A 26,896-nucleotide genomic window follows, 5' to 3' on the forward strand; every position below is an offset into this window, starting at 1 on the left:
TCAAGCTGAAGCACGCTTGTGTTCTGCAACAATGATCCAAACCACAGCAGTGAGTCGTCCTCTGATTGGCTTAAGAAAAACCAAATGAAGACTGGTCAAAGTCCTGAGCTGAATCCAACTGAGACGCTGGTGCAGGACCTTAAAAACACGGTTGATGCTCAAAAACCCTCCAATGTGGCTGAATTACAACAATTCTGCAAATATGAGTGGACCCAGATTCCTCCACAGAGCTGTAAAGACTCACTGCCAGTTATTGCAGATGCTCAGGGGGCCCACCAGGGGGCCATCAGCGTTTGGATTTTTATTCCCCTTAAAATAAATGCATTCATTCAGAAACTGCATTTTGTGTTATCTTTGTCTAACATTTGATCTGAAACACTTAAGTTGGTTTTTTTGGACTAAATTAATTCTAGTTAATTCTTTGGTGTTTACTTTTTCACTTCTGTTCTTCCTCTCATGTCAATTCTCCACAATACTTTGACAATAACAACATATACTGCCAAAATATTAATGACAGAGGTTGCTATTTTTCTGTACCCAGATTCATTTGAAGAGTTGAATAATGTAATATCTGAATGTAAGCTGTTAATCTTCACAGGAAAGACGTGCAGTGAAAGGTCAAAGCTACGTCCATCGATTACGTTTCGCCCTGTGGGCATGGACGAATAGTCACCCTGTTACTCTGCAGGTCAGTCTGAATGTGACAGCACAAGACCGTCTGCCCTTTGTATACGTGAGTGTGTTGGTGAACGTGCAGCAGAGTCACGTGAAGCAGCAGCTCCACCAACAAACATCTGAGTGAATCTGTGGCAGACAGACACACACACACACAGTATATTATTGCTATTGTGTGACTGTAGCTGTTATGTCCAAAGCTACGTTCTCATATCACACTGTGGTTCACTGTTGTGGTTTTATGGCCTCACTTCTATCTACACCAACCACCTAAAGAGCTCCAAAAACCTGCCTCATTATAAAAGCTCAGACCCCCACAGCTGACTCGTTATCAGCCTCAAACATACGTTCACAGAAAGGCTTTCTAAAACCTGGAGAAACATCTGACAGAAGCTCAATATTACGATCAGACGTAACATCTGATCGGTAACATAATGGTGTAAAGTTTATTAGTATTATTACCGACTGAGTGTTGCTGAGATGATCCACACTTCTTTCATCTCTTAACTCAGTTGTTACCAGTCAGTAAAAAATCTGTTTGTAGTTTAACACTGTAACACTAAGTAACACTAAGGTAACTAAGTACTTGTACTTCAGTGGAATTTTCTGGTATGTCTTGATGCTCAGTCATCCAGGTAAGTGTTTCTTACCTGGATTTTTTTTTAACTTTTTACTTTTGCTCTCGACATTTTTACACAAAGGTTTGAACTTTCTTCTCCTGACATTTTCAAAATGGTTTCATTTCATGAGGTTTAACCCAAAACATGCAGTTTGTCCATTGGTTACAGTGCTATACTCATGGTCAAAGTGGGGCAGAGGGATCCAGAACAGCATTTTTAGTCCAGGTGTCTTTAAGTTAAGGTCTCAATAATCCAGTTAAAAACAAGAGGGATCATAAAGGAAGTAACATGTTTTTACATGGAAGGTAATGCCAAATATCTATCAGCACAACAAATATCAGCAAACTCATAAACTCTCCTTGTGCATTTTATCACACAGTGTGTCTGCCAGCAACAACCTGTACTCAGAAAATCTGCTGGAGTTCACAACAGAAATGACTCTTTTCCACCGATGTTAGGCTTCCTGTTATGTACTGTGTGCGACAGGCAGGATCGGTGGACCCAAAGTGGAGACTCACGGAGTAAACTCAAACTCAGATTTAATGCTACACGGCAGAAAAACAGAAAGCTCACTTAAACTAGAAACATTAAAAGGGCTTAAACAGGCAGAACACAGAGCATGAAACGACCAAAGGGCTACACAGAGGGATAACGAGGGAATGGGACACAGGAGGAGAGCACAGCTAAGAGAAATTAGACCCAACGAGACAAGGGAAGCAAAACTAGAGACACTGACATGAGACAGACTTTCAAAGTAACACAGGAAACACAGAGATGCAGACTTGACAAGGAGATACAGCTGACAGAGTCAGAGCAACACAGAGACAGAAACCAGAAGACTAGAAACTCCAACACTGAACCCCAAAGACTAGAAATAATAATAAAAAAGACAAAATCAAGTTCAATAGTAATGCAAAACTCAGCACACTGGGTCAACGACCCAGGTACCCTAACATGCAAAAGTTGATACAGTGGAACCCCGGTTTACCCCATTTAACCAAAAATTCAAGTTACGGAGGCACTTAACGGCAACATTTCTGCCCGTGGTACGGCAAAATGCCCGCGTAACGAAATAGATAAAATAGAAAATCAAAACAAATTCAATTAAATTCCATAATGTTATGTACATGTACGTATGTATGCATGCATACGCATGCTTTCTTCAACCTCCACCACCTCCTCCTCCACCAAGAACTTCGTCTTCAGCCAGCATCGCCTCACTCAAAAGGCAATGGAAAAAGGAAAAAGACCCTCTGGAACGAATTAATTTCGGGGTTCCACTGTATTCTCCTTTATTAATATTATTTTATTATTATATTCATATAGCACAAGGTTCAGTTAGCTTCAAACAAAGACAGCTGGTAGAAAAATCCTTCAAACAGCTACTTTATACGTCGTACTTTGAGTGCATTTCAGTACCTGTACTTTTTCACATTTAATTGGATCAGTGAATCAGTGCTTGAACCCCAAATTTTTAACACGCCTATCTGTACTTCTACTTAAGTCGGGGGTTGGGACGCTCATCTGTAACCGGAAGGTTGCCGGTTCAATCCCCCTGCTCTGTCTGTCCTGGTCGTTGTGTCCTTGGGCAAGGCACTCCACCTACCGCCTACTGATGTTGTCCAGAGGGGCCGATGGAGCGATATGGCAGCCTCGTAGTCTGTCCCAGGGCAGCTGTGGCTACAACTGTAGCTGCCTCCTCCAGTGTGTGAATGAATAGTGGAATTGTAAAGCGCTATATAAATACAGTCATCATTATTATTACTTAAGTAGAAGTATATATGTGTATCAGAAGCTTTGTAATAAATGAATAAGACAAGAGGTAACTATATAATTAATAATCAATTCACTCTATAATCAATCTGATAACAATACTTCCTCTATTGTTTCGTGAAGTTGCTAAATGTTGGTGATGTTCTGAGGTCTTTGAACATCATGCTGCTTCTGGTCATGTGTGGATGTTTTTCAGATTCAGAGGTGGTACAAAGTACAAATACTTCATTACTGTACTTAAGTAGAATTTTCAGGTAACTGGACTCAAGTATTTCTTTTCTGACACCAATATCTGTACTTTCTACTCCTCAGATTTCCAAAACAGGTCACTTTTGGTTTGAGACATTTGAGGGGAGATTTCTGGCGTGCTGGACATTTGCTCAGTGGGCCGATGCACTTGCAGGCTCATCGGTCATATTATTACTTTTTTCTTAGTAGATACAATTTTACATGTTATGGGCCAGTGTTGTGCCGAACAACAAAAATGAAGATTGTCTGTAAATGGTTGTAAATGACTTGCTGGCCTATAATCTGTGACACAGATATCAAACATATCTCGTGTCAGTTATTATTATTATTAAGTTATTTTAAGGCAGAAACAGCATTTCTGTCACACAGTTGTAGCTGCAGTCCTTATGTGGCAAAGGGACTTTATACATATATTCTTTATTCTGAATGTGACTTTTTCAAAGGTCAGGCCAAGAGGACAACAAAACTTGCAATGAATATAACATTAATATAACGATATTTTGAGATATTGATTATAAAGTAGAAGACAGAGTATGTACAATTACGCAGAGTCATAAAGATACTTGCAAAACAGGTAATTTCCTGATGTTATATCTATTATATATGTTATATTCGCCCATGGTAAATTCTCTTGACTGCATCTGTATCAACTTGTGCAACGATGTTAGACATCACTCTTTGGTACAAGACTGGGACTTGTAGCCCGTCCAACAGAAGAGGAGGGGGCACAAAGCGACTGATGAGTGTCTGGTCATTTCAAAAGGAGCTTTTCTATAAGTTCAACAAATATCAGCAAACACACAAATCGTTTGTGTGCAGCCTGTCGCACACTGTGTCTGCTAGCTAAAGGCACAGCTGATGTATTTCTCAAGGAGGGAAAAGAATAAAGATAAAGAATAAGGGAAGAGAACACTTCACTCAGAGATGATGAAAGACAAGACAGAAGAGGAAGACAAGTGGTTATATTTAAAGATAAGGACCTTCACTGTAAGGTGAGTATTTAAAGTTTCTGCCGGAGGTTTCTTCCTGTTCAAAGGGAGTTTTTCCTTCCCACTGTTGCCAAAGTGCTTGCTCATAGGGGGTCATATGATTGTTGGGTTTTCTCTGTGTGTATTATTTTAGGGTCTACTGTACAATATAAAGCGCCCTGAGGTGACTGTTGTTGGGATTTGAATTTAAAATTGAGTTCCGTCTCCTGCTGAGTCTGCTTTTGGGTCTGTTCACAAAACACACTGGCGTACCCCGCCATGAAAGTTTGAAGCCTAATCCTAAAAGATAAGATGGGGCCTGATTATTTAAGACCTTGTATGTGAGGAGCAGGATTTTGAATTCTGGATTTAACAGGAAGCCAAAACAGGAGAAATCTGCTCTCTCTTTCTAGTCCCTGTCAGGACTCTTGCTGCAGCATTTTGGATCAGCTGAAGGCTTTTCAGGGAGTTTTTAGGACTTCCTGATAATAATGAATTACAGTCGTCCAGCCTGGAAGTAATAAATGCATGAACTAGTTTTTCAGCGTCACTCTGAGACAGGATATTTCTAACTTTAGAGATGTTGCACAAATGGAAGAAAGCAGTCTTACATATTTGTTTAATATGTGCGTTGAAGGACATGTCCTGGTCCAAAATGACTCCAAGGTTCCTCACAGCGTTACTGGAGGCCGAGGTAATGCCATCCAGAGGAAGAATCTGGTTAGAGACCATATTTCTAAGATTTTCAGGGCCGAGTACAATAACCTCAGTTTGATCTGAATGAAGAAGCAGAAAGTTAGCGGCCATCCAGGTCTTTATGTCTTTAAGACAGCGGTCCCCAACCCCCGGGCCTCGGACCGGTACCGGCCCGTGAGTCGTTTGGTACCGGGTCGCGAGAGTTGAGGCTAAGGTGTGAAATGTGTGGTTTTCAGGGTTTTTATCAGTTTTCAGCGTTATTTTGTTATCGTTTTTATCGTTTACTCGGTTTTCCTGGGTCTTTTCACGTGTGTTATGAATAAATTTTCTTTTTTTCAGTACCGGTACTAGTTTTATTTTGTTGTATTTATCTGCGACACCTTAAAGGCCGGTCCGTGAAAATATTGTCGGGCATAAACCGGTCCGTGGCGCAAAAAAGGTTGGAGACCGCTGCTTTAAGACATTCCTGCAGTTTAACTCATTGGTGTGTGTTATCTGGCTTCATGGACAGATAGAGCTGGGTGTCATCAGCATAGCAGTGTAAATGTATGCTATGTCTTCTAATGATGCTGCCTAAGGGAAGCATGTATAATGTAAACAGAACTGGTCCTAGCACTGAACCCTGTGGAACTCCATAATTAACCTCAGTGTGTGAAGAGGACTCTCCATTTACATGCACAAACTGGAGTCTCTGTATTATCACAGTATTATTGAACATTTAAATCACCTTGAAGTGATTCTTGTTTTGTGCTATATAAATGAAACTGAATTGAATTTAGTCGATATAAATTCTTATCAAATATTAAGCATAACTTTTGCTTAGTGAATTCAGCTACACTGTAACCTTAAATCCAGAGTTGATGCTTGAAATAACATTGTGTTGTAACAGTTTTTGTCACAGAAGACAGTGAAGTTCATGCAGTGTAGCTCTGTTACAGACAACAGCTTTGTAGAAGAGCCTGGCCCATCCACTGTATAATGTATATTATTAAAAACAGTTTGTCACAAATATTCATTTAAAAAACTGACAAACATCTTTTGAAACACTGTTTTATTATTTATTATTGTGTCGCCCAAATCACAGCATAGATCACTATTAATGTTTCTCCGCCCACCCTCCCTCTCTTTGATATTAGAGTGTAAAGGGGAAACTGTCTGACCCTCACATGAAGCATTCAGGTTTGGAATAGGAGCACATCTGCACTCTCTGCTCTAAGACAGGATCTCCTTCTCTGCAGGATGCCTGGAAACATCCGATCAGGTATTTCAGGAACAGAATTGTGCATACAGGAGGTGAAAGGATGGACTGTGTCTTTATCTGCATGTAATCCAATCGTCCCTGTGTGTGACTTTACAGTGGAGTTTTATTTCCTGATTTTTCGTCTTACCTTAAATATAAAAAACATACATCTACACTTTCAAAAGGTAGGTTCTTTAGTAATAGATTACATTCAGTTGAGACTAATGTTTTGAATTGTCCTTTGTCTCTCCTAGTCTCTGTGGTCTTGGTAGGTTTGTTGTGCTTGGTGTTCTGCAGTCAGCCGACCAGTCTGGATGCAGCCCCCCTCTGTACGAATGCCGAGGCTGGGTGTCACGTCCTCTCCCTGGCTAACCTGTTTGACCGGGTCATCCAACACTCAGCCAGAATGCACAGCATTTCAAATGACCTTCACTCTGAGTTTGTACGTTTCTTCATTGCAGTCGTCAGAAAAAGCTTTTTAAACAATATTTAATGAACAAGCTTGATTGTGACATGAGGATATGATATTCTGTCTGCAGATGCCTTTTAACTGAGACATTGTAGGTTTACATAAAGTAGTCAATCAAACACTGCATTATCAGTTTATTAGATACACGCACAGTCATCCTGTTAGAACAGCAGAATCCAACCTGATGAGACAGTTTTTCAGTCTAATTAAATGCAAGGATGAACTTTTTCACTGTTAACTGAGCTGTACAAGATGTTTTCACAGTTTGCCCACACTTGCTAACATAAATCTGTATCATGTATAGTCTGCTATGCTGTTTACTGTTAAGATTTGGCGCCATATAAAAATAAAACTGAATTGAATGTGTGATAAAGACGCATCTATTGTACAGACAGACACCAGTAAGGATACAGAGATAGCAAGACATCGTATTAAGTCATTCATTGCTTTTGTGCTCCAGGCACGTTTGACATTTAGATGATATTTAACCTCTGACATTTCATTCGTGTTTGTCCTCCCAGGAGCTTTACTTCCTGCCCAGTAAGAATCAGATTGGCCGGGTCAGTCGCAACTGTCACACGTCTAACATCCTCACCCCAAATGGAAAGGAGAACGCTCAGAGAATGGCGGTAAATTCACCTTTTTCAAAGTTAATCCCTCTCAACTATGCACATCATATTTACACCTGGAGTCGTGTCGTGTGTTTCAGGTTCTTTCTTTTGTTGCCATAAACAACATTGTAGCTGTTTGAAACATGTTTTCCTTTCAAATGATAAAGAATTTTGTAAATTTGTCTCCCTTTGCTCTTTATGATATTACAGTAACACTCAGTGGTACAAATCCCACTCTAGTCACACCCATAATTTACATGTATGTCACTACAGAGGGAGGAGCTGACGGAGGTGATTCTAAAGCTCCTGGTGGCGTGGAGGGACCCTCTGTGGCATTTCCACCAGAGCATGACGCACTTCCATGACTTCATTGACTTCAGCTCCAATAAATCTCTTAAAATGAGTGATATGGTGCATGAGCTGCGGAAAGGAGTACAGAAAGTAGTTGAGAAGGTACTGTGTGTGTGTGTGTGTGTGTGTGTGTGTGTGTGTGTGTGTGTGTGTGTGTGTGTGTGTGCAAAACATACACAGCGGAGGAAATAAATATTTGTCCCCCAAAGAAATGAGCAGTACACACTTTCAGTGGTAGTGTGAGTTTCTCTGTCAGCTCCATGTCAGATGATCCTTCCACACATTCGTTCTCATCAGGATTCAGCTGGTCACTGACAAGCTTCAGACACTTTGTTGAACGAGGGCTTTTGTGTTACCAGCGATTAGCTTGATCGCATTCAGAATACTTTATTAATCCATAAGGACACTATATGGTTACAGTTGCTCAGTACAGTAACAGTAACAGACTCAGCTATTCAAACAATACAATATGTTACAGATTTACAAATTTAAGAAATAGCACTAATATATACAAATCACTCAATTATAAATATAAAGAATATTACAGAGGTGTAATATTTATGACTGACATTTGACTCTAACCTGTGAACTTTGTCATTTGCTATTTTACAGTAGAGCATGTGCGAAAAGATGTAACTATTGCAGTGTTTACAGTGTGTTCAATGGAGTTGTACAGGGAGATGGCCACAGGCAGGAATGACTTCCTGTGTCGATCAGTGGTGCATTATGGGTAATCTCAGCCTCTCACTGAGCGTGCTCGTGTGGCTAGCCAGCACGTCATGGAGCGGGTGGGAGGTGTTATCCAACATTGTCTTTATCTTGGACAACATTCGCTTCTCTGACACCACCCTAAGGGAGTTCAGCTCCGCCCCCACAGCGTTACTGGCCTCTGCTACCCTCAACCTGCCGTCCCAGCATGCATCAGCACAGAGGATAGCAATGACCACAACAGCCTCATAGACAATCCTGAGCATTGTTCGACAGATGTTGAAGGACCTCATGCACTACTACCCTAGCTGCCTTGAGATCGTTCTCCTGTTGTAATCACTGATGTGAGCACAGACTGACGGTGACCAGCAGATGTTCTTGTAGTATATTTAAGCCTGTGAAGGGCAGCAGTCTAATCTATGATGCTTCACACAGCTGTGTTCATGTTCATGTTCAAATGCTTATTTTCCTGCAGTTAAAATTCAACCAGGGCAGAAACAGAGACAGAGCGAGACAGAGGCACTGATGTGTGTGTACTAGCATATGCACAGTTTAGATTGTCTATGTTTGTGTAGTACTTTGTTTTGTAATTTTTTACTTAAGTGGGTGAAAGAAACGAAATAAACACACAACAATATAAACAATTTGTCTTATCCATATGTTTTGTTCTTTTCACACCAGATGCAGATGTTGGGAATATTAAGTAACTCTGTCAGCAGCCTCATGTCTCCTGAGGCTTTCTTGGCACCAGGCAGCGCTGAGTGGCGCCTAATGAAAGACTACGAGCTCCTCTACTGCTTTCGCCGAGACTCCAACAAGGTCCAAAACTACCTGAAGATCCTGAAGTGTCGTATTGTTCCAGAGGATGGATGTTAAAAGCTAGAAACTCTTGACAAAGCTGAAGGTTTTGTTTTCTACTTCTAGAGAATCAGAAACATCTCATCATGACTGCAGTGATACAACGGCCGCCCCGTCTGTCAGAATGTTTTCCATCCTCAGACAGGGTGCGATGAATGCACAGAATCACTAAATATTATAAGAGAAACCTGTAAATCGTCTGTTTCAATATATTATATAAATATTTCAAAATCATGTCTTTTTTGTTGTTTCTACAGAAAAGGTCACATCATCACAGCATCATGACAAAAACTAACGATGTTCTGTCCTAATAAAAAATCTGAAACATTGTAACTAAACGTAAAAAACAAAGACAGTAAAGGACATAAACAAAAACAAAAACATGACACCTAATGCATTTATTTATCGAGGGATAACAGACAGTATTGCATGTCTGACAGTCTGAAGCAGACTGTTAAATCATTTTAAGAGAAGTTACTGATTTCAGTCTATGGGATGAAAAACATGTTGGTGGTTTCTCATGTTTAATTAAAAAAGAAGCACGTTTACATATATGATGATGACGATGACTTAACGGTTTTCCTGAAGCCAGCTGACCAATGAACCGCTTAACTGGTGATTCTTAACTGCCCACAGGTGTGGGTTAGGGTTGGGGATGTGAGTCACCAGTCTGTCTCTGTGTGCAGACTGGTGACCTGTCCAGGGTGTAGCCTTGCCCTGTGATAGGCTTCAGGCCCTCGTCATCCTGGTAAACATGAGCGGAAGAGAATGGATGGAAGAACCGCTCCATTTAACATTTACCAAAAGCATTAAAAACATCCTCACACATACATGTAATAGCTCAAACAAAGAAATGACACAAAAGGAGCTGACCAAGTTTCTAGGAATCAAGCAAAGAAACAAGGTTTGGAGGCCTATCTCCCCCCACCACCACTCCCCCTGCCAGTGGCGGACTCCCTCAGACATCGGTGCGTTGGTGGTTCTTTGTGTCCGGGGATGGGCGTCCAGGTACACACCGGCTCACTCCTTGGCGGCCGCTTATCGGGGCCTGGAGCCTGGGGCTCGCTCGGGCCACTTCAGGGGTGGGGTGCCCCCGGCCTCTCGGCCTGGGGCTCGGTCACTCAGGCACAGCTGGCTGCCGGCGGAGCTCACGGGCGCGTCACTGCAACTCCCCCTGGCTTCTGCTCCGCGGCTGCTGAGCGAGCCCTCATCTGGGACTCTCCTCAGCTCTTTCTGGGACAGTGGCGCGGCTGCCCCTCTGTTGGTCTTCCTTGGTCTCTTGTGTTCTGGGGGCCTCTGGATGTCTGGAGTTTTGATCTCCTCCATACCTGCTTCATGCCCTGGAGGACGGGGCTGTGGCCCCCCCACACCCTCTAGCAGATCATTACATGAAGGAACCTTTTAAAATAACAAGCGCGTCCATGCTCACAGGTGTACACACGGGTGATCACACCCACAAACTACACCCTTTTGGGCTCCTACCTCAAAGTACACTGTGCGCTGTCGATCTTACGTGCTGCACAATAATGTTTAATATTTAGTATTTACTGTCATATTCACATAGATCATTGCAATCATGTTTATTATATTGCTCCTTTTTTGCTTGTTTTCTCTCTTTTCTTTCTCAGCAGGTGATCCAGGTGATTGATAGATGTGTTTTTGTCTGTTGGTTTTGTTGGTTTTTGCCCTTTATCCCCGTCCCTGTTTTTCTTTCTCCCGTTTCTTCTCCCAGTCAAGTCTGTGTAGCAAGTGAAAATTAAATGAAATAAACAATAAAAGGTGAATCAAATAGACCAATACGGCAAGGCTGGGATGGCCCAGTTGGTAAAGTAAATCCGTTGGTTCTTTGCCTTTAGACAATAATTCTGATGGCAAAAGAGCCAAACGGGACAGGCGGAGAAAAAGAAAAAGAAACAAGCAAAGAGCTCGATAAACCCTCAAACAATGAGAGAAATCCTGACCTTATGGCAGTGCAGTCAAAACACGTTAGGCAGCTCCACCCGAGGGATTTGGTGGAGCAGGAAATTTGCATCATTGATGTGCAGCAGCTGTGATGCTGTCAGCGTGGAAGCTTTCCAGCAGTTTGATATTTGATGAAGATCTCGATGGATGCTCAGGAACTCAGAGGAAGATCCTCCTGTTTGTGTGGACGTTGTGTTTTCAGCGGGATAAGGATGAAAGATGAATTATAGTTCGTCTCCCTGCTGAGAGCCTCGGTGTGTCGGTGCACTGGTCTGTTGAGGACCCCTTTAAGCCCTGGCTGTTTGTAGAAGGACACTTCATGACCTTTCACCTCACCTGTCTGCTTCACAAACTGTGGAAAGCAGAAATCATATTAACGAGTCTGCGAACAGCAGTAATCTGTACGCTGATCTAAGTTTCAACTACAGGAAGCTGAACGAAACACGTGCGTGTGCTCATCCTGTGCTGTGGTCCAGAGATTGGGACCAAGACTGTTTAACTGTTCGACACGACAACAACTCCTGGCAGCACAGCGGCAAGAAGGTCCTGAGTTCGAGTCCAGCATCAGGCTGCGGGCTTTCTGAGCGCATACTGTCAGGCATTTGTCGTGTGTGTTATAAACACACACTTAAACATTTACACTTTGTACAACTTGGATACATCGACTTGCAATTTTCATTATTAACCATACAGGTACATACTCTCTATAGATGATCATAACTGACATAAGCAAGTATTCAGTCTTAGCTGTGCTTACAAATGTTTGCTGTTAAACTACAGCAGAGAACAAACGTGACGACAAACGTGCTGCAGTCAGTTTGAACAAAGAGTCAGAAACACGCACGTTTAATACGTTTATTGGGTAAAAAACAGAAAATAACATCGCACTGAGACCATGCTTCGTTTGTTTTTGGGAAACACGTCACGATGCAGCTGCTATGGTGACGACCTCTGACCTTCCAGTGCCCTGTTCTACACAGGAAAGATGAATGGAGCCATCGCTGCAACATAAAGAAGAAACATATACATGTTTGCAACAACATCATCATCATCATCACGTGACTCTTGATGTTACCCAGGAAGGAAATACCTTTTCATGGTCACCACAGTGTCAATGCTGTGACTCTCCTCTGTGGGCTGCAGGTCTCTAAAAACAATCTGTGACACAGACACAAACATAAGCAGGAACCTGACAGTGATTCTAATAATAATGATGATTTTCTCTGGCTTATCCATCCTGGATCACAGGGGCAGCAGCCTAAGCAGAGAAACCAGACCTCTGAGGCGATCTGAGGAATTTAGAGGCCAAGCCTAAAACTCATGAACACCTCAGAGAAAACATTTCCCTGAAAGGGTGTATGTGGTCTGAGAGAATGCTGAGGTACTATGTGCCAAAGTAACATCCACATGGACCCAAGATTTCCCAGGAGAACATTGGCCAAATCATCAACTCTGGCTTGCTTCCCATAGTGCACCTGGTCTTGTCCAGGTAAGTGACAACACGGGGTATCTGTTCTAGGAGACACTTCACCATCAGTGCTGAGAGGAGCACGAGGCCACGGAGAGGACGAAGTCTCTGCTTAGACTTTAGTTTTTCTCTTCTCATATCATCAGAGGAGAAACATGTTCAGATGAACCTCAGAAACTGCTGCAGGACGTCTCTGTCCAGCTCGGCAACAAGGTGCAGATGCTTAACAAGCATGCTTTCACCTTCATGTCCTGCACTGTTGTGTTTGTGTCGCAAACAAATGACGTCACCGGACTTTTGGCCAAGTTGCTAAAATGCAAACACATCCCAACATGGTTCCCAGCTTGTTGTGACGTTTTTCTAAAGCAGTTCGTAAACTGTGACTTGCACCAGCAGGCAGACAGGAAGCAGGAAGTCTGTTTGTGCTTACCTTGGACAGCTTCTCCGGCTGCTCTGTGGTGAATCGCTGGTAAATCTCCAAACACAGCGAGGACAGTTTTCCGCCCCCCCTGAGGATGTGATGTCTGTGGGCAGGGAGGGGTGTGCCCACAGGAAGGAGAACCGTGAACATCTCAGCTCCAGACTCATCCATCTCCTCCAACACACCACAAAAGTCAGACAGAAGCGGTTAGAAATCGATTACAGTATTAACGAATGATATTATGTACAAATACATAAGTAGTGTACAAAGACTAGCTCTGCAGAGCTGAAACATTCACGTTCATGTGCATGCAACAAAGACCGTGTGCAACATAAGATGTTTATCTGAGGTCTGAGTACTTTTACTAGTACGTCAATGGAAGACACATCCACTGTGACAGAGTCTTCCTCTGGGGTAAGGCCATCTCTGCCGACCAGCAGGCCCGCCTCCAGGGCTGCGCCCACAGCGATGACCTCGTCAGGAGGTGCCGCGTTGAGAAGCTCCACATCCGGAAACATTTCACGGATCATCTGCTGCAGACGAGGAATTCTGGCCGAGCCGCCGCAAAGAACCACCTGCAACACATGGCAGCGATCGAGGAGCGGCTTTTCTATTTAACACACAGCTATGCCATCACTCGTGCATCAGTAAAGACCTGCACGCCGTACCTTGCTAATGTTGTGAGGTGTAAGACCCGCCTCCTCGAGGACGGCTTTGATTGGCTGGATGCTTTTGTTGAAGAGTGAAGAGCAGAGCAGCTCAAATCGAGCTCTGAAAGAAATAACGCACAGAGGTCGTCACGAAGGACAAAACATCTCAGTTATCAGAATCCTGATAATGTGTGTTTGGAAAAGACATTTAACAAACGACTTTTCCCTTAATTCTGCTGCTCAATTGATTTCATTTAGTTTTTATTCGTTAGCTTTATGCTTTCAAACGTTTATCTCAAATGTTTCGTTCCACGTCCAGCTTCAGCTCAGGCTCAGCTAACGATAATATTCAGTTTCTTACAATCTGTGTGTCGACACAACAGCTCACCTCGAGACGCTGCACTCGAAGTCGATACCATCATGAAGGGAGTCAACGAAGCAGTTGGCCGAACCCAGCGAGGACAGGGAGTGCTTAGCCATCTCTGCACCATTCATCAGCTTCAACATAGCCCGAGGATTAGAGCTCACATCGTGCTTAAACGTGCTGTACAACACACACACACACACACACACACACACACACACAAAAAAATCTTTAAGATGTTCGTCTGTTGCTTTGATCCTTCTCAGTAAATCGTTCAGACTCTGATGTTCGGTTGGTACCGTTTGAATTCTGAGGCGAGGTGCTGCGCTAAGGCCTGAGTGAAAGCCTCTCCTCCGATGCTGTGGTCAGTGTGAGCGCTGCGACACAGGAACATTCCTCCATTGACCTGCAGCACTGTCACGCTCAGGGACGTCCCACCGAGCTTGTAGACGAGGACGTGACTGTGGAGACAGGACGCATCGCTAAAGGACAAGAAGATGGAAAATTCATTCAAACGGTGACTGCTCTGTCTGCTGGTAGCTGACGCACGCATGCACGCACTACTTCTATTGGCTGTGGGTGGGGTTCTGGGGGGTTTCCACTTGGCCGTAGTACCCGGTAGCTTTTTCGTTTCGGGGTTCCCAGCAATCAGAGCCCATCTGAAAATGTGACATCAGCAGACAGCCTACCACCGATTGGCTAGTCAGTGGCGTCACTGAGTAATGAAAGCGTCTCCTTCATGAGACCACGCCGTGGTCCCAGAGTCTGATTTTAAACAGCCACACACTGAGCAGCAGGCCTAACGTGTCCTCCGCTGTTTGTTGTGTTTGCATACAAATGACATCACTGGACTTTGGACTGGGTTGCTATAACGACCCCTGGACATCGTGGTACTGATACCTACTCGAGTGGAGTCGAGCAGGGTATCAGTGGAAGAGGTCGAGCAGAACTCCCACAAGGATTTTAGATGCTCCAGCTTTTTAAACATGTTGTTGGATAAAGTTTTTTCCAAACAACATTCACATCTGCGCCGTAAGTCGGATCAGCAGGAGCGTCGATCCCTGCTCGCCAACACAGCTTACAAAGGACCCCAAGCTGTGAGGAGCCCAAACTAATGTTAGGCTGATTCTACCAGTTGGATCAGGCGGTAGAAGTAACGGCAGTCCCATCCTCCTTAGATTCAGGAGAGTTCATGTAGGCTCGGGTACACGCCGACCACGTCAGTTTGAAACCAGTGACCATAATGAAATCTGAGGTGTTCCTTTCCTAAAACACACCTCTTCCCTGACGGCGACTCCTGTCCGATGTCATAGGCCAGCAAAGCAGCAGCAGGCTCGTGGATTAGCCTCAGGACATTGAACCCTGCAGCTTCAGCCGCGTTCCTGAAGGAAACAGAGGTGACGATTAAAAACTGAAACAGATGCATATTTTCAAAGTGACATAAAAAAGATGCACCTACCTAAGAGCACGCTTCTGAGCATGTGCAAACTCTGAGGGAACAGTAATGACAGCGTCGCTTACATCCGAGCCTCCCAGAGCCGACTGAGCCGTTTCTGTGGAAACGGCCATAATCAGTCGGGTGATTACTTTACAGAAAACTGAATACCCACAATTCATTTCTGAGGCTTTACGTATCAGGACATTACAAAATCTCATCCTTCTGAAGTGAAACAAGCCCACATGACAAACACCAGGACATTATTGCAGCACTGCTCAGTCCACTTTCAGTCACTGTGTAATAGCCGTGCATGGTTCTGTTGCATGACGCGGTTCAGCTGTTGGACAGATGCTCTCACACTTTAACACGTCCAGGACATGCAAACTTAACTGATGTCAGTCGATTAGAGAGTTTTCAAAAGTATCAGATGTCCAATGAGGACGATTTGATGGCGGGAAATTTCTGACACATTATCAGGACCACACGCTGTGAGAAGCTGACAATGTTGCCCCAGAAATAATATGTAAAAATATATAAACTGCAAAAACAAAAACGTGTTTGTATGAAGCTTATATGAAGTGTTTTTTGTCGCCTCGGGGCGGTGTTGTGCGATAACAGGAACTTGTTGAGTAAGACTTTGCCAACAGCAGGGGTGGGGAACCCCAGGCCTCCAGGGCCGGTGTCCTGCAGGTTTTAGATGTCCTTGATCCAACACAGCTGATCTAAATGGCTAAATGACCTCCTCAACATATCCTGAAGTTCTCCAGAGGCCTGGTAATGAACTAATCAGGTGTGCTGAGCCAGGGTGAGCTCTGAAACCTGCAGGACACTGGCCCTCGAGGCTGCAGAAAGCTTGGAGGACCATCACTGAAGACCACATGAAAAATAATAATAAATCTACCAGAAACTTTGGCTCCTTGGAAATAATGACGAACATTTTCACACTAACAGATTTACCTTTCATTTTCTGGAAGATGAGCTTTGCGACATCTTCTGGAGCAACATACTTTGGCTGCTGTCCTGATGTGATCTCATAAAAAGGTTTGTTTTCTCTGCTGACAACCTAAACACACAAAACATCCTCAGACTCCAAAAACCAAACTGTGTTTTTGTGCCGTCATCACAGATCGTTCTAGAGAAACTCTCTCACAGACCATAAACTGGCATTTTCAGGAAGTTAAACTCTCAGCATGTGTGCCGCTGAAGGCAGCTTCTAAAAGACTAATAATGATAATATAATGCTATAATGCTTCTCAGTGCAAGTAATGCCAGTGTGTAGTTAGGATTATGTGTAAAATGTAAATAAGAAAACAAACTGCAGTTATCTGTAAATCCCTGCAGAACAATTCACTCATTATCTACTGAATCCAACATCAGAGGGATCCTGTCAATACGAGTCAGTAAATGGAGCTGTGATCTAAGGATGTAGTCAGGAGGGAGAAGTGTGACACAGGGCTGTTTAACATTAATGGATCATCAGCTTTAAATCAAACAAGACCTGAGGCAACGTTTTAAAATTGTGAGCACAGAAGAAGTGTTGAAAATGAGACGAGCTGGCTCAGCACCGCCTCCTGCCGTCTGTAAAACACCAGGATCCAAACTGTGTGGATCTCCTGGCGTTTGGTCTGCAGGCTCTTTCAGAGGGTTGTTGGTGAAACCTACCTGACATTTGGTCTCCGTTCTGTGCCTTTGTATCTCTGGGTCATCAAAGCTTTTCAATCAGAGAGAAAGAAACAACACACACACAGTTATGAGTTGCTGTCCACAGGACGTCGAGGATAATAAATAACAACAACACTCGTTCCTTCCTCACTCAGGCTACAAATATCACAGCATGAGTACAAATGTTGTCAGAAATGTAACTTTTGTCATTTCTGTCTCAAAAACATCCATTTCCTTTCTACTGGAGCTCACTGAGCAACTGCTACATGGATCAAAGCCATCCTCTCATATGTAACAGCTGATGGTCTGTCTCAGGTGTCTGACTGGATGTAGCAGCGAGTACAGGAGCCTCCATGTTCCTGCCACAGTGTTATGGTTTTTCCCAGAGGAGAAACCAGACTGATGTCCACGTGTGGTGATACAATCAATCTGAACAAGCATCATCATCATCATCATCATCATCATTATTTTCTATGTTAGAGCTGCATAATCTTGCTTTTTTTTCTTTGAGTTATTAATAATTACAATAATATGATGTAGGTTTCACATTTGTAAACAAAACATCGTCAGCTGTGTCACCTTCTCCCGAGCACTTGTTTCACTTTGATGACTGTGCTGGCAGCATTGCGGACCCGTCCCTGTTTTGCTGCTATACCTACAATCTGCAGAAGAGGTCAGAGGTTAAAAGGCTGCTGCAGTAGATATCTCACAGGTGCAGGAAGCAGCCGTCAGTAATGTAAGAATAATTCTGCACCTCAATGCAAAAAATCATCTTCTCCAAGTTCCAAAACATAAAAAACCCAAAAAGCAAACAGCAGACGTGTCTGTGAAGGTTCTCGGTCATCCAGGTCATCGTAGTCTGAGGAGCTTGGAAACAAAAGCGTCTGGACTTCTTTAAGTTGCTTGAAGACGTTTCACCTCTCATCCGAGAAGCTTCTTCAGTTCGAGGGTCAAATGGCGGTGAGTCCCAGATTTAAACCCAGTGGGAGTTTCCCCCCACAGAGGGACGAAGGACCCCCTGACGATCCTCTAATCACATGAGCCAAGGTGTGTAGAGGGTGTGGGTCACAATCAGCCAGAGTTTCAGGTGAGCTCATTGTGAAACCTGCCCCCATCCTATCATGTGATTTCCTGAGGTCAGATGGCCCAGGATGTGATTGGGCCCAATTAGGATAGCCGCATGTTTTGAGTGCTTCCTTTACATGTGTGTGTTCCTTCTTTTTCCCTTCAGGCTTAGAGGGAACATTTGAGGGAGCGGCTATCCTAAATGGGCGTTCTTAAAGTCAGCAAAGAGGCACAGAAAAGAAGATCAGACACCAGCGAGGGAGGATAAGAAGGACAGACGTAAAGGTGAAACGTCTTCAAGCAACTTGAAGTCCAGATGCTTTTGTTTCTAAGCTCCTCTGACCAAACAGCAGACAGATCTATGCTAGACAGATCTATGCTAGACAGATCTATGCTAGACAGATCTATGCTAGACAGATCTATGCTAGACAGATCTATGCTAGACAGATCTATGCTAGACAGATCTATGCTAGACACTATAAGGTGATATGACAAGACCATGACCACAGAAACATGTGACCTGTGATAACAGAGGAACTTCTCAGTTACTTTTAACACTGCAAATATTTTAGCAATATGTTTCATTGATTGGTCATCAACATTTCTTCTATACAGACATTGTGCAAAGCCAATATGATGCTTAGTGCTAACAGGAAAGACTGAGTGCATGGGTCAGGCACAAACCCAAGAAGTGAAGCCAAAGTCGTACCTGTTCAGTGTCTCTGTAGCCCACCACAGTTGGAGTTACTCTGTCTCCTGCATCGTTAGCCACCACATCAGCCCGTCCATCCTAAACAACACACAGCATACATTCAGAAACACTTAAATATATACTTTGCTCAAAACTCTTGGATATTCAGATGCATCAGCAGCTGATTTCCAGGTTCACTTATCCACATATATTTCATGTATGAATCCAAGCTGCAGATCTTTGTGAAAAAGCAGAGAAGACTTCAGTCCCCGTAGGGCTCTCAGCTTGGTCCAAGGAACCTTGACTACATGCCATAAGACTGTTGTTTGACTGGAGTGGAAAGACATCACTGTCCTAAACTGGTTTACTGTTGAATTACTTGAAAAACCTCAAATTAACATGCAGCACAAATGTGAACTGAGCCTCGAGTCACGAAAGGTTTTGTGTAATCGTGAGATGAAAGGAAGACAAGAGGCTGTTCAGCCTCCTCAAAGTAATATCTAATTAAGGTTTGTGGTACTTAGTTTGTATCGTCTACATGTGCCATTACAGGAAGGCAGCAATGACGCAGCTGCAAAAAGCCTGGTAGACTCCAACGTTTTCATTTTTTTGCTTTCAAGTTTCCTAAAATGTGAAACTTCTAAAACTTGCTTGGATTTAAGACCCAACATGCTGAAAGGCTGCAGTGGCCTGGGTGCAGTTTCTGTGTTCCTCTGTGCACTTTGTAACAAGTTAAGGCTGTTGTATAAAAAAGGGTAGTTGGGTAGTTTTTACAGTAACAAGCATGCAGGCCAAGCGTCAGCCTGTCAGCGCCTTTAGTCTGAATCGTGGACAAAGTAATCTTTAATGACTTTAAAAAGCAAAGGCTGGGAGCACAAGTCTGAATTTACACTGCACAGTATTCACTCGTCTGCCTTTACACACATGTGAGCGCTGCATCGTTAATCTTTCTAAAGTTTAATATGATGTTTGCAGCTGTGACAGTTTCAACCAGGGATGTACGCGATTACTCGCCGTCAGCAGTGATGTCACTAGTCCAGAAGTACTCGTCATGTAATTTAATTCTTTTACATTTATTGATACCCAAATGTTGTGTCCTAAATGTTATGCTGCCACCAGATGGCGCATCGTTGTTGAGAAATGCCATGAATCTGTTCATCTTGATCTGATCTTTTTGTTCACGCTATTATTTCTGGTTCTTTAAAAAAGCAAAAACTTAGATTGCAGATACAAGCGGCGAAAAGTTGGTTTTGTGTGAGTGTGGAGGGGCTCTCCCTGAGCGATGGAGGTCAGTCATTCAGGGGCTCAGAGGACAGCCTCTCCATCCACTGACACAGCTGTGTGACTTTATGTACACAAAAGCTGAAATATGAACATTATAAACTCCACTAATATTTAGTTCATGTTTCCTTAGCAAGCGCCACTTTGACCAGCATCGAGTTTCTGTCCACGTATTTGACCCTTTTTCTTGGAAGTTCACTTAAATCACTTGGACCCTGCAGTCCACACTATAAGGTTGGGGGCGGGGCTTCGGGAAGGCCATCCAGGAGTTTAAGGTCATCTCTAAATCATGTTGGGGTGGAGCTGGACTCTAAAGGTGGTGTCAGAGGTGGATGTTGTCCAAGTACAATACTGGACACTCAGTTTTCTCATGTGTTTGGCATCGATGTCCTATCGGAGCACCAAACTGTGTCCCAGTTTAAAATGCTTAGTTATTAATCTGAGATGAAGAATCTGGATGCAATCCTCTCTCCTTATTTTACCCACTGAACTAACTGAAACAATTCATTGACTTATATCCACTCTGCCAGCAGCTTATCGAGCACCGCCATCCTTCAGGACATGTAAATGTTCACATCAAAGACGACATGCGAGGTTTCATGGAGCGATACTCACCTTAAATATCGCCACACAAGCGGATGTATAACCGAAATGAACCCCAATCGCCGACATGCTGCCAGCCCTCAGCCCAAAAGACCGACAAACATGGATCCGGTTCTCCTCACCTTTGAACCGGAAGAAGTTCTTCTTGGAGTAGTTCAAAACAAAAGCATGTATTTTTATTGGAGTACTGATGATTTATTTTTTTTACTCTAATATCATTGTTTGTATTCATGATTTGTTTTGCAGGTATCTTTGTGGCTGTATGATTGTAGTTGCCAACTAACCAGTCATACCTTTGAAGAAACGGCGACAAACGACCGTTTCCGTTTGATGTACGTGAAACTGAAACAAATCAAATGTACATGGCTGACACGCTTTGATTCTCCTTTTGCACTAATTCTTTTATTACCGGTATTTGTAAACATATTTCAGACTATAACTAAGTACGTGTGTCAATGTCTGGTAGTGACTAAGTCATTATGCTGGGAAGCATCCAAAATAGACTGAAGGTAGCTGGGGGCGGAGCCTGATGCATAAAGAATTATGTCTGTTAAAAAGGACACTGTTGTTAAGATAATACAAAGCATTTATGTACAAAGTAAATAAACCTCTCTGTCATCCTATTTATAAGGTTATGTGTCGTGCTTGACTGAGCAACAGTGACATCAGTCTGCATGTCCTGAGGAAACCATTGACTTTATAAACTGGGCCCTACTGACCGAGGTCATGAATATCACCTGTTGTTTACAGCTGAACAGCGGCTGCTATTGTTCCTGCTGAGGTAAAGGTATGAGACGATGTGGACAGATTATGTGAACACTTAAAGTTCTAGACTATCAGCACCAGTAGTTTAACTGAGAACATCGTCCCAATTTCATCCAAATTTGCACCCAAAAGAGAGACTGACAGATGTGGACAGTCTCTGCGACGTCATGAACGGACTGTAGCTGAATCAGGAAACACAGACGAGAGGAAATGGTAATTACAAGCTATGATGATTGCCTATAAGTAATGGGACTACATACTTACATATAGTTTATGTAATATGAGCCCAGCACTTAGATGTATGCATTGAACTGAACCTCAGTCTCGAATTTTTAGAACTTTTTGGATTTCTTTTACAGAGCTTAAAAATAGCTCGATCAAATAGCTTGGGACAAATACTCGTGTACATGTAGTACAGCTTTAAAAAAGGGCTGTGTCCAGTCTGTAGTGCCTCTTCTGAAGCATCTGTGTAATGATGGGCTTAAAACACTGAAAGTTGTGGAGCTGAGAAGCATTTTAGCTTCCTGGGAGAAGAGTGTGAAGCCTGGCTGGATGATCCAGGACAAAGAGCCACCAAAGGAAGTGGTGTCTGATTATCAGCTACATTGATTGTCCTTATTGTACTTCAGACTCCTTATTAAACACTTATTAAATGATCGCTGAACAACTTAAAAAACCTTAAATTACCTGATAATCACGAAGTAAAAGTAAACATAAAAATGTCTGAACATTTCTGATTCCCATCCTACAATTACATCTGTTACTGCAGCTCTGCCATACTACACAGTTTTTGTTGTTGGGAAAATTAGAAATCCCCCTGGAATAAGAGCTGCTGCTGTGTGATAGCTAACAGTTCATATTAAGTTGATAGAAGTAACAGTAAACATACAATAAATCACATCAGAGCGCTTTTAAAACCTCGGGCATTCATTACTGCAGTAACACCGTTCAGTAAAACTATGAAGCAGAGTCCTGCTGTGGGTTTGTGCAGCAAAGTGCAGCAGGAAATAATCCCACGCAGGGCTCTGCTACGACGCTTCACACTCATAAATTAGATTTAATATCGTTTAGACACAGTAATTTAATTGTATATATATGTAACCTTACACAATAAGTAAGGATATTTTTGTTTGTTCAGCTCTTTGTTATAATAACGCTGACTGGCAGTAAACCTCGTGGCACCAATCATTCAGAAATAAAGAGCTATATTTGTGGTTAGCAGAGCTGAGTATGCAGGTTGTGCCCAGTAAAAACTTTATAATAATCCCTGTATTATATTATTATAAACTTTATATATAAAATATTCTCTGCCAGTGGCAAACAGCTTATTATGTTATTGATTGTTTGGAGTTTTCTGTAGCTCAGGCCAGACCCTGCAGTCCCCTCACACTGATGTGCTGGTGTCCACCTGTCCTGCAACCTGAACACATGGAGCAACGTCGTGTTTACCGAAGAGTCCAGACTCCGCCTACCTGCAGGTGGATCATGAGGTCACAGGTGGAGAGGAGATGCACAGTGCTCTGCTGCTTTTGGTGGAGGCAGTGGGGTGGGTGGAAACACGAGGCCCGTCAGTAAGAACAGCTGTTTCTATTCTTGTAGTTAAATCATATAAAGAACTTTTGTGCCTATCAAAAAGTTTAATGCACCTCGATTGTTTTGGTGAATTTGTCTGAATTTAGATCCAAACGTGTCATTTCCAGATTCCTCTGTGGAGATGTTACACGGTCTCCTTTTTACACCAAAAAGTCAATAAAGCGTGAAAACATACGTTACCCCAAATATACTAAATGATCCGTGAATACACCGAAGCATCAGACTTTCATGCACTTCTTGGAATTCTCCTGGATTCTCCAGTGAATTGAGAATTAAATGCAAACAGTTTAGTGGTGAGAAACAACGACCTTTCTCATGTACGGAAGAATTCAAGCTTCAAACATACAGAATGTATCCCCTGCAGGGCCACAACCCCACACAGGAAGTCGGACTTGGCTCTCTGATGTTAAAAAGTCCTGACTATGAGTGTGACCCAGCAAGCATGCAGAGTGTAGTCGATGCAGGTGAGGGGACTCGCTCAGTCCGAACTCATCCAGCTGCCTTCCCTGCTAAACCATTAAGAAGAAAAATGAGCAGCCATGCATGAACCCACCAGCTCCACCTGTTAACAGTACGTGGAATCACTCTCACCCCATTTTCTCACTCATTGATTTCTCATTTATACAGTGAACAAACTTATATTTTGATTCATCTTTGCTTAAGAATAAATATCAGCAGATTATGAGGTTGGATATTAGGACCTTAAACCTCTCTTAGCTGTGACGTGGAGGCGGCGAGAGGAGGACTTCTTCTACGCCAGGTCACATGACACAGTTTAACATCACTATTATAATAACTCGCTGTGCACAGCTGGACTTCCAATATGAATTAAACCAATATCGTTTTATTTTGCATAAAATATGCCAGAACAAACAGGAACTGTCTGGTTAACTTCATAAACTTGTAATGTTACAAACAAACCAAGCAAACGGTCACGTTTGGAGTCATTTCAACACAAAGCATGTTTTAGTAAAATAAACATTTTCAAATTGGATACATATTTACATTGATTACCTTATTACAACATTAATATGAAAGTCTTTAGTCTGTATAGATTTACCTTAAAAATCAGAGCAATGCAAACACTTCAGTTTCACCACCACCACAAAGTCGATACTCAGATCACCACAAGATTCCTAAAGGAATATTTATCTGAAGAGAAATCCATAACTAATCAAATCCTCAAAACTTCTGCACTTTTCCATGTATGACCACACCCACGGACACCACCTGGATGTGTGTTTCCTACTAGCTAGTAGGAAACACACATCCAGACGTTTCACAGCAGATGCCAAAACTCATCATTCGAGATAACTTCAAATCAGGTGCTTCACACGTTCTGGATGTGTTAAAGGCAAAGTGTAGTTATGGGTTGTTCTGTCTTCCAGCTGTTTTAAGAGAATAAGGCGCAGAAAATACATTTGGTTTGGCCTCAGGGAACATTTCAGCTACGTGACTGGAGTAAGCTGGGCACGTTTCAAACGTGACGCCTGCTGTCGATGTTGATACTTCGTGTTCACTTTTGACAGCAGACGCAAAATTGAGTGGTTTAACGCACGCTGCTGTGGCGCTGTGTGTCACAGAAACGAATGAAGCTGAAGGATGGCTGCTGTCTGAGCCCGTGGAAGTGCAGTGTTTTCATTTTGTGAAGCTCAAACGGTTGCATAATCAAATCCATTACTTTAGACATTTTCAAGATTCCAGAAATATTCCAATCTTCTCCATCCTGCTGAGCAGACCTGTGGGGACCACAAACATAATACAAACATTGTCTATCACTCAGTGCTTTGTGGGTCAGCTGCAGCGGCTTCAGGGGAGGGTGGCTGGCACGGTTGCAAACACACTGCTATGATTTGACTGTAGCTTCCCTGCTGTCAGACACAGCTCTGCAGCTGAGACACAAGCCACACTCCTCCACCACAACAATGTAATGTCATTATATTGAAGTATGAATACTGATGAGCACATACATACCTGGAGCTGGACATGTGTAGAACTTACATATCTGCCTCTGAAACGAGACATTTAAAACATGTTTATGCTAGCTGTGATCTGGCCGGTTACTCCCCGCCTGTTACAAACAGCAACAATTTCAACTTAAAACTTCAATATGGTCTTTAAACCAGGCAAGTGTTGACTGATGAACATGATTCATTTGTAAAAACATTTCAGCGTCTCTGAAAATATAAAATGTGTTTTTACAAGAGGACAACATCTGAGAATACAAATTTGTTCTTATTGGCTTGTTTGTTAATGAGCGTTTGAATGACTACGTGTTTCTGTTCATGATGCTTTTAATATGAATGAGTGATGAATGGAGTATTAAGAACTTGCACAATGTTCTATGTTCTGTAATTGTTCTGTTTCTGAACCGTTTTTTTATTCCATAGTTTTGTTTATTGTAAACAATGTTAGTCAATGTAATAAAATACATGATCTGAAATAAGAAATAAATATATAAAAACAGATGATATGTGTGTACAAAACTAAAATACAGAACTAAGAAAATTTAGCAAAATATTTTCTAACCTCACGTACTGTGACCTGTGAAACAACACGTACACACAGACACAGTGAAAAACACTCATACCCCAAATATATGTGTTCTTTTTCCCCCCGTGAGTTACTCTGCAGGTGAACACATCCTCCTTGGTTGGGGTGAAAGGCACATGCTTGGTCATGTGGTAGTGCCAGTTCTCTTCAAAGGCCAGGTCGGTCTGCTGAGAGCCTGGTATCTCTTTGTCATTCCTGAGCAGCTCGATGGTGATTTCAGGAGGATGGAATCCACTGACATGGCAGATGAGGGTGTTGGCGGTCCCGTAGTTTCCGGGGGAGCGGGTGTACACCTGAACCTTGGGTGAAACTGGCAAACACAAAAACAGTCACTCACTTACAGATGAAATAAAGACAATAATTTAATCCAGATGATAAATATTCATTTAGATTCCACCAACTTATTAAATATAAACACGGCAATTATCTGCGTCACAGTGTGTCACGTACAACAGCCAAACAAGGAAGTACTCGTAGTACTCGTAAAACGTTACAGCGCCTTTAAGTACAAGTTATGAGTCGTTTAGTACTGTAAGTACTGTAAGTATGTTACTGTTTGCCATTTCCCAGAGATTCCACTTTACTACCTTTAAAGCCGTTTTGCTTTCACTGGGCCCGAGCGCCTTCCGCCTGATAACATCGGGCCATTTCGGAAACACAAACATGTTCAGTTACCGGAGATCACTTACTGTTCTTGACTGCCGAAAGACCTGTGAGTCCCAGCAGAAGGACGACGGCGAGACACACAAACGTCTTCATTGTTTCACACACAGACCGACTCGATATATCGCTGTTGGAGATTCGCTCGACAGAGAGAAGACAACAGTGCGTCACGATCCACACCGAAAGTGAAACCGTTCACATCGGGAGTGTTAGCTAACAGACACCGGGACGTCCAGGCAGTGCTAATGCTAACTAACAAAAAGGGGGTCTGTAACCCCGCCCACCAAAACCATGTTATGGCGCGCCGTTTATAAAAAAAACACAAGCAGCACAAACTCGTGACAAGACGACACGTGCCTATAATTCTACCAATAGGAAACTCCAAACGTCATGTTGCTAGGCGGAATTTACTCCGACATGTTGTCGTTCACTGTCGTTTGAGCAAATAAGCCGCCATGTTTGAGATGGCTGCCGGTGTTGTGCCAAAAACAAATGTTTC

At 42.8% G+C, this 26,896-nt stretch overlaps 3 protein-coding genes and 1 long non-coding RNA gene across 7 annotated transcripts; 2 read left to right on the plus strand and 2 right to left on the minus strand.

Annotated features, from left to right (window-relative positions):
• Positions 1 to 5,581: 5,581 nt before the first annotated feature.
• On the plus strand, positions 5,582 to 9,449 carry prl2 (prolactin 2). Its single transcript, XM_040015011.1, has 5 exons — positions 5,582 to 6,242; positions 6,476 to 6,663; positions 7,212 to 7,319; positions 7,575 to 7,754; positions 9,042 to 9,449. The coding sequence occupies exons 1-5, from the start codon at positions 6,221 to 6,223 to the stop codon at positions 9,234 to 9,236; spliced, it is 693 nt and encodes a 230-aa protein (XP_039870945.1). The 5' UTR covers positions 5,582 to 6,220; the 3' UTR covers positions 9,237 to 9,449.
• A 2,572-nt stretch (positions 9,450 to 12,021) lies between these two features.
• Positions 12,022 to 20,943, minus strand: hspa14 (heat shock protein 14). Of its 4 annotated transcripts, none has more exons than XM_040015080.1 (14): positions 20,836 to 20,943; positions 18,958 to 19,038; positions 17,763 to 17,845; positions 17,184 to 17,232; positions 16,479 to 16,584; positions 15,543 to 15,636; positions 15,361 to 15,465; positions 14,383 to 14,544; positions 14,108 to 14,263; positions 13,738 to 13,840; positions 13,429 to 13,644; positions 13,079 to 13,246; positions 12,271 to 12,338; positions 12,022 to 12,181 (listed from the first exon to the last, which is right to left on the minus strand). In XM_040015080.1, exons 1-14 carry the CDS (start codon positions 20,890 to 20,892, stop codon positions 12,103 to 12,105), a joined length of 1,527 nt encoding a protein of 508 aa, XP_039871014.1. In that variant the 5' UTR covers positions 20,893 to 20,943; the 3' UTR covers positions 12,022 to 12,102. The 4 variants fall into 4 exon arrangements, with proteins under 4 accessions (XP_039871014.1, XP_039871013.1, XP_039871012.1 ...); XM_040015079.1 differs by having other exon boundaries at positions 13,079 to 13,243; positions 14,383 to 14,565; XM_040015078.1 differs by having other exon boundaries at positions 14,383 to 14,565.
• LOC120723570 lies at positions 20,943 to 24,698 on the plus strand. Its single transcript, XR_005693778.1, has 2 exons — positions 20,943 to 21,801; positions 22,949 to 24,698. It is a non-coding gene; the product is annotated as an uncharacterized LOC120723570 (long non-coding RNA).
• On the minus strand, positions 24,006 to 26,640 carry LOC120723569 (beta-2-microglobulin-like). The gene is made up of 4 exons (XM_040015086.1): positions 26,424 to 26,640; positions 25,772 to 26,044; positions 25,156 to 25,192; positions 24,006 to 24,920 (listed from the first exon to the last, which is right to left on the minus strand). Exons 1-3 carry the CDS (start codon positions 26,491 to 26,493, stop codon positions 25,179 to 25,181), a joined length of 357 nt encoding a protein of 118 aa, XP_039871020.1. The 5' UTR covers positions 26,494 to 26,640; the 3' UTR covers positions 24,006 to 24,920; positions 25,156 to 25,178.
• Positions 26,641 to 26,896: the final 256 nt, after the last annotated feature.

This window comes from Simochromis diagramma, unplaced genomic scaffold (genome assembly GCF_900408965.1).
Source record: "Simochromis diagramma unplaced genomic scaffold, fSimDia1.1 OVJJ01000453.1, whole genome shotgun sequence".
Lineage (NCBI taxonomy): Eukaryota > Metazoa > Chordata > Actinopteri > Cichliformes > Cichlidae > Simochromis > Simochromis diagramma.

Excerpts from the sequence above, each read along its gene's own strand:
- LOC120723569 (XM_040015086.1), bottom strand. The coding sequence starts at position 26,493 with ATGAAGACGTTTGTGTGTCTCGCCGTCGTCCTTCTGCTGGGACTCACA. Across the intron at positions 26,045-26,423 it reads TCTTTCGGCAGTCAAGAACA|TTTCACCCAAGGTTCAGGTG; the intron begins GTAAGTGATCTC and ends TGTGTTTGCCAG.
- prl2 (XM_040015011.1), top strand. The coding sequence starts at position 6,221 with ATGCCTGGAAACATCCGATCAG. Across the intron at positions 6,243-6,475 it reads GCCTGGAAACATCCGATCAG|TCTCTGTGGTCTTGGTAGGT; the intron begins GTATTTCAGGAA and ends TGTCTCTCCTAG. Across the intron at positions 7,320-7,574 it reads AGAACGCTCAGAGAATGGCG|AGGGAGGAGCTGACGGAGGT; the intron begins GTAAATTCACCT and ends ATGTCACTACAG.
- hspa14 (XM_040015078.1), bottom strand. The coding sequence starts at position 20,892 with ATGTCGGCGATTGGGGTTCATTTCGGTTATACATCCGCTTGTGTGGCG. Across the intron at positions 17,233-17,762 it reads AAACAAGTGCTCGGGAGAAG|CTTTGATGACCCAGAGATAC; the intron begins GTGACACAGCTG and ends CTGATTGAAAAG. Across the intron at positions 14,566-15,360 it reads GAGTCGCCGTCAGGGAAGAG|CGATGCGTCCTGTCTCCACA; the intron begins GTGTGTTTTAGG and ends CTTGTCCTTTAG.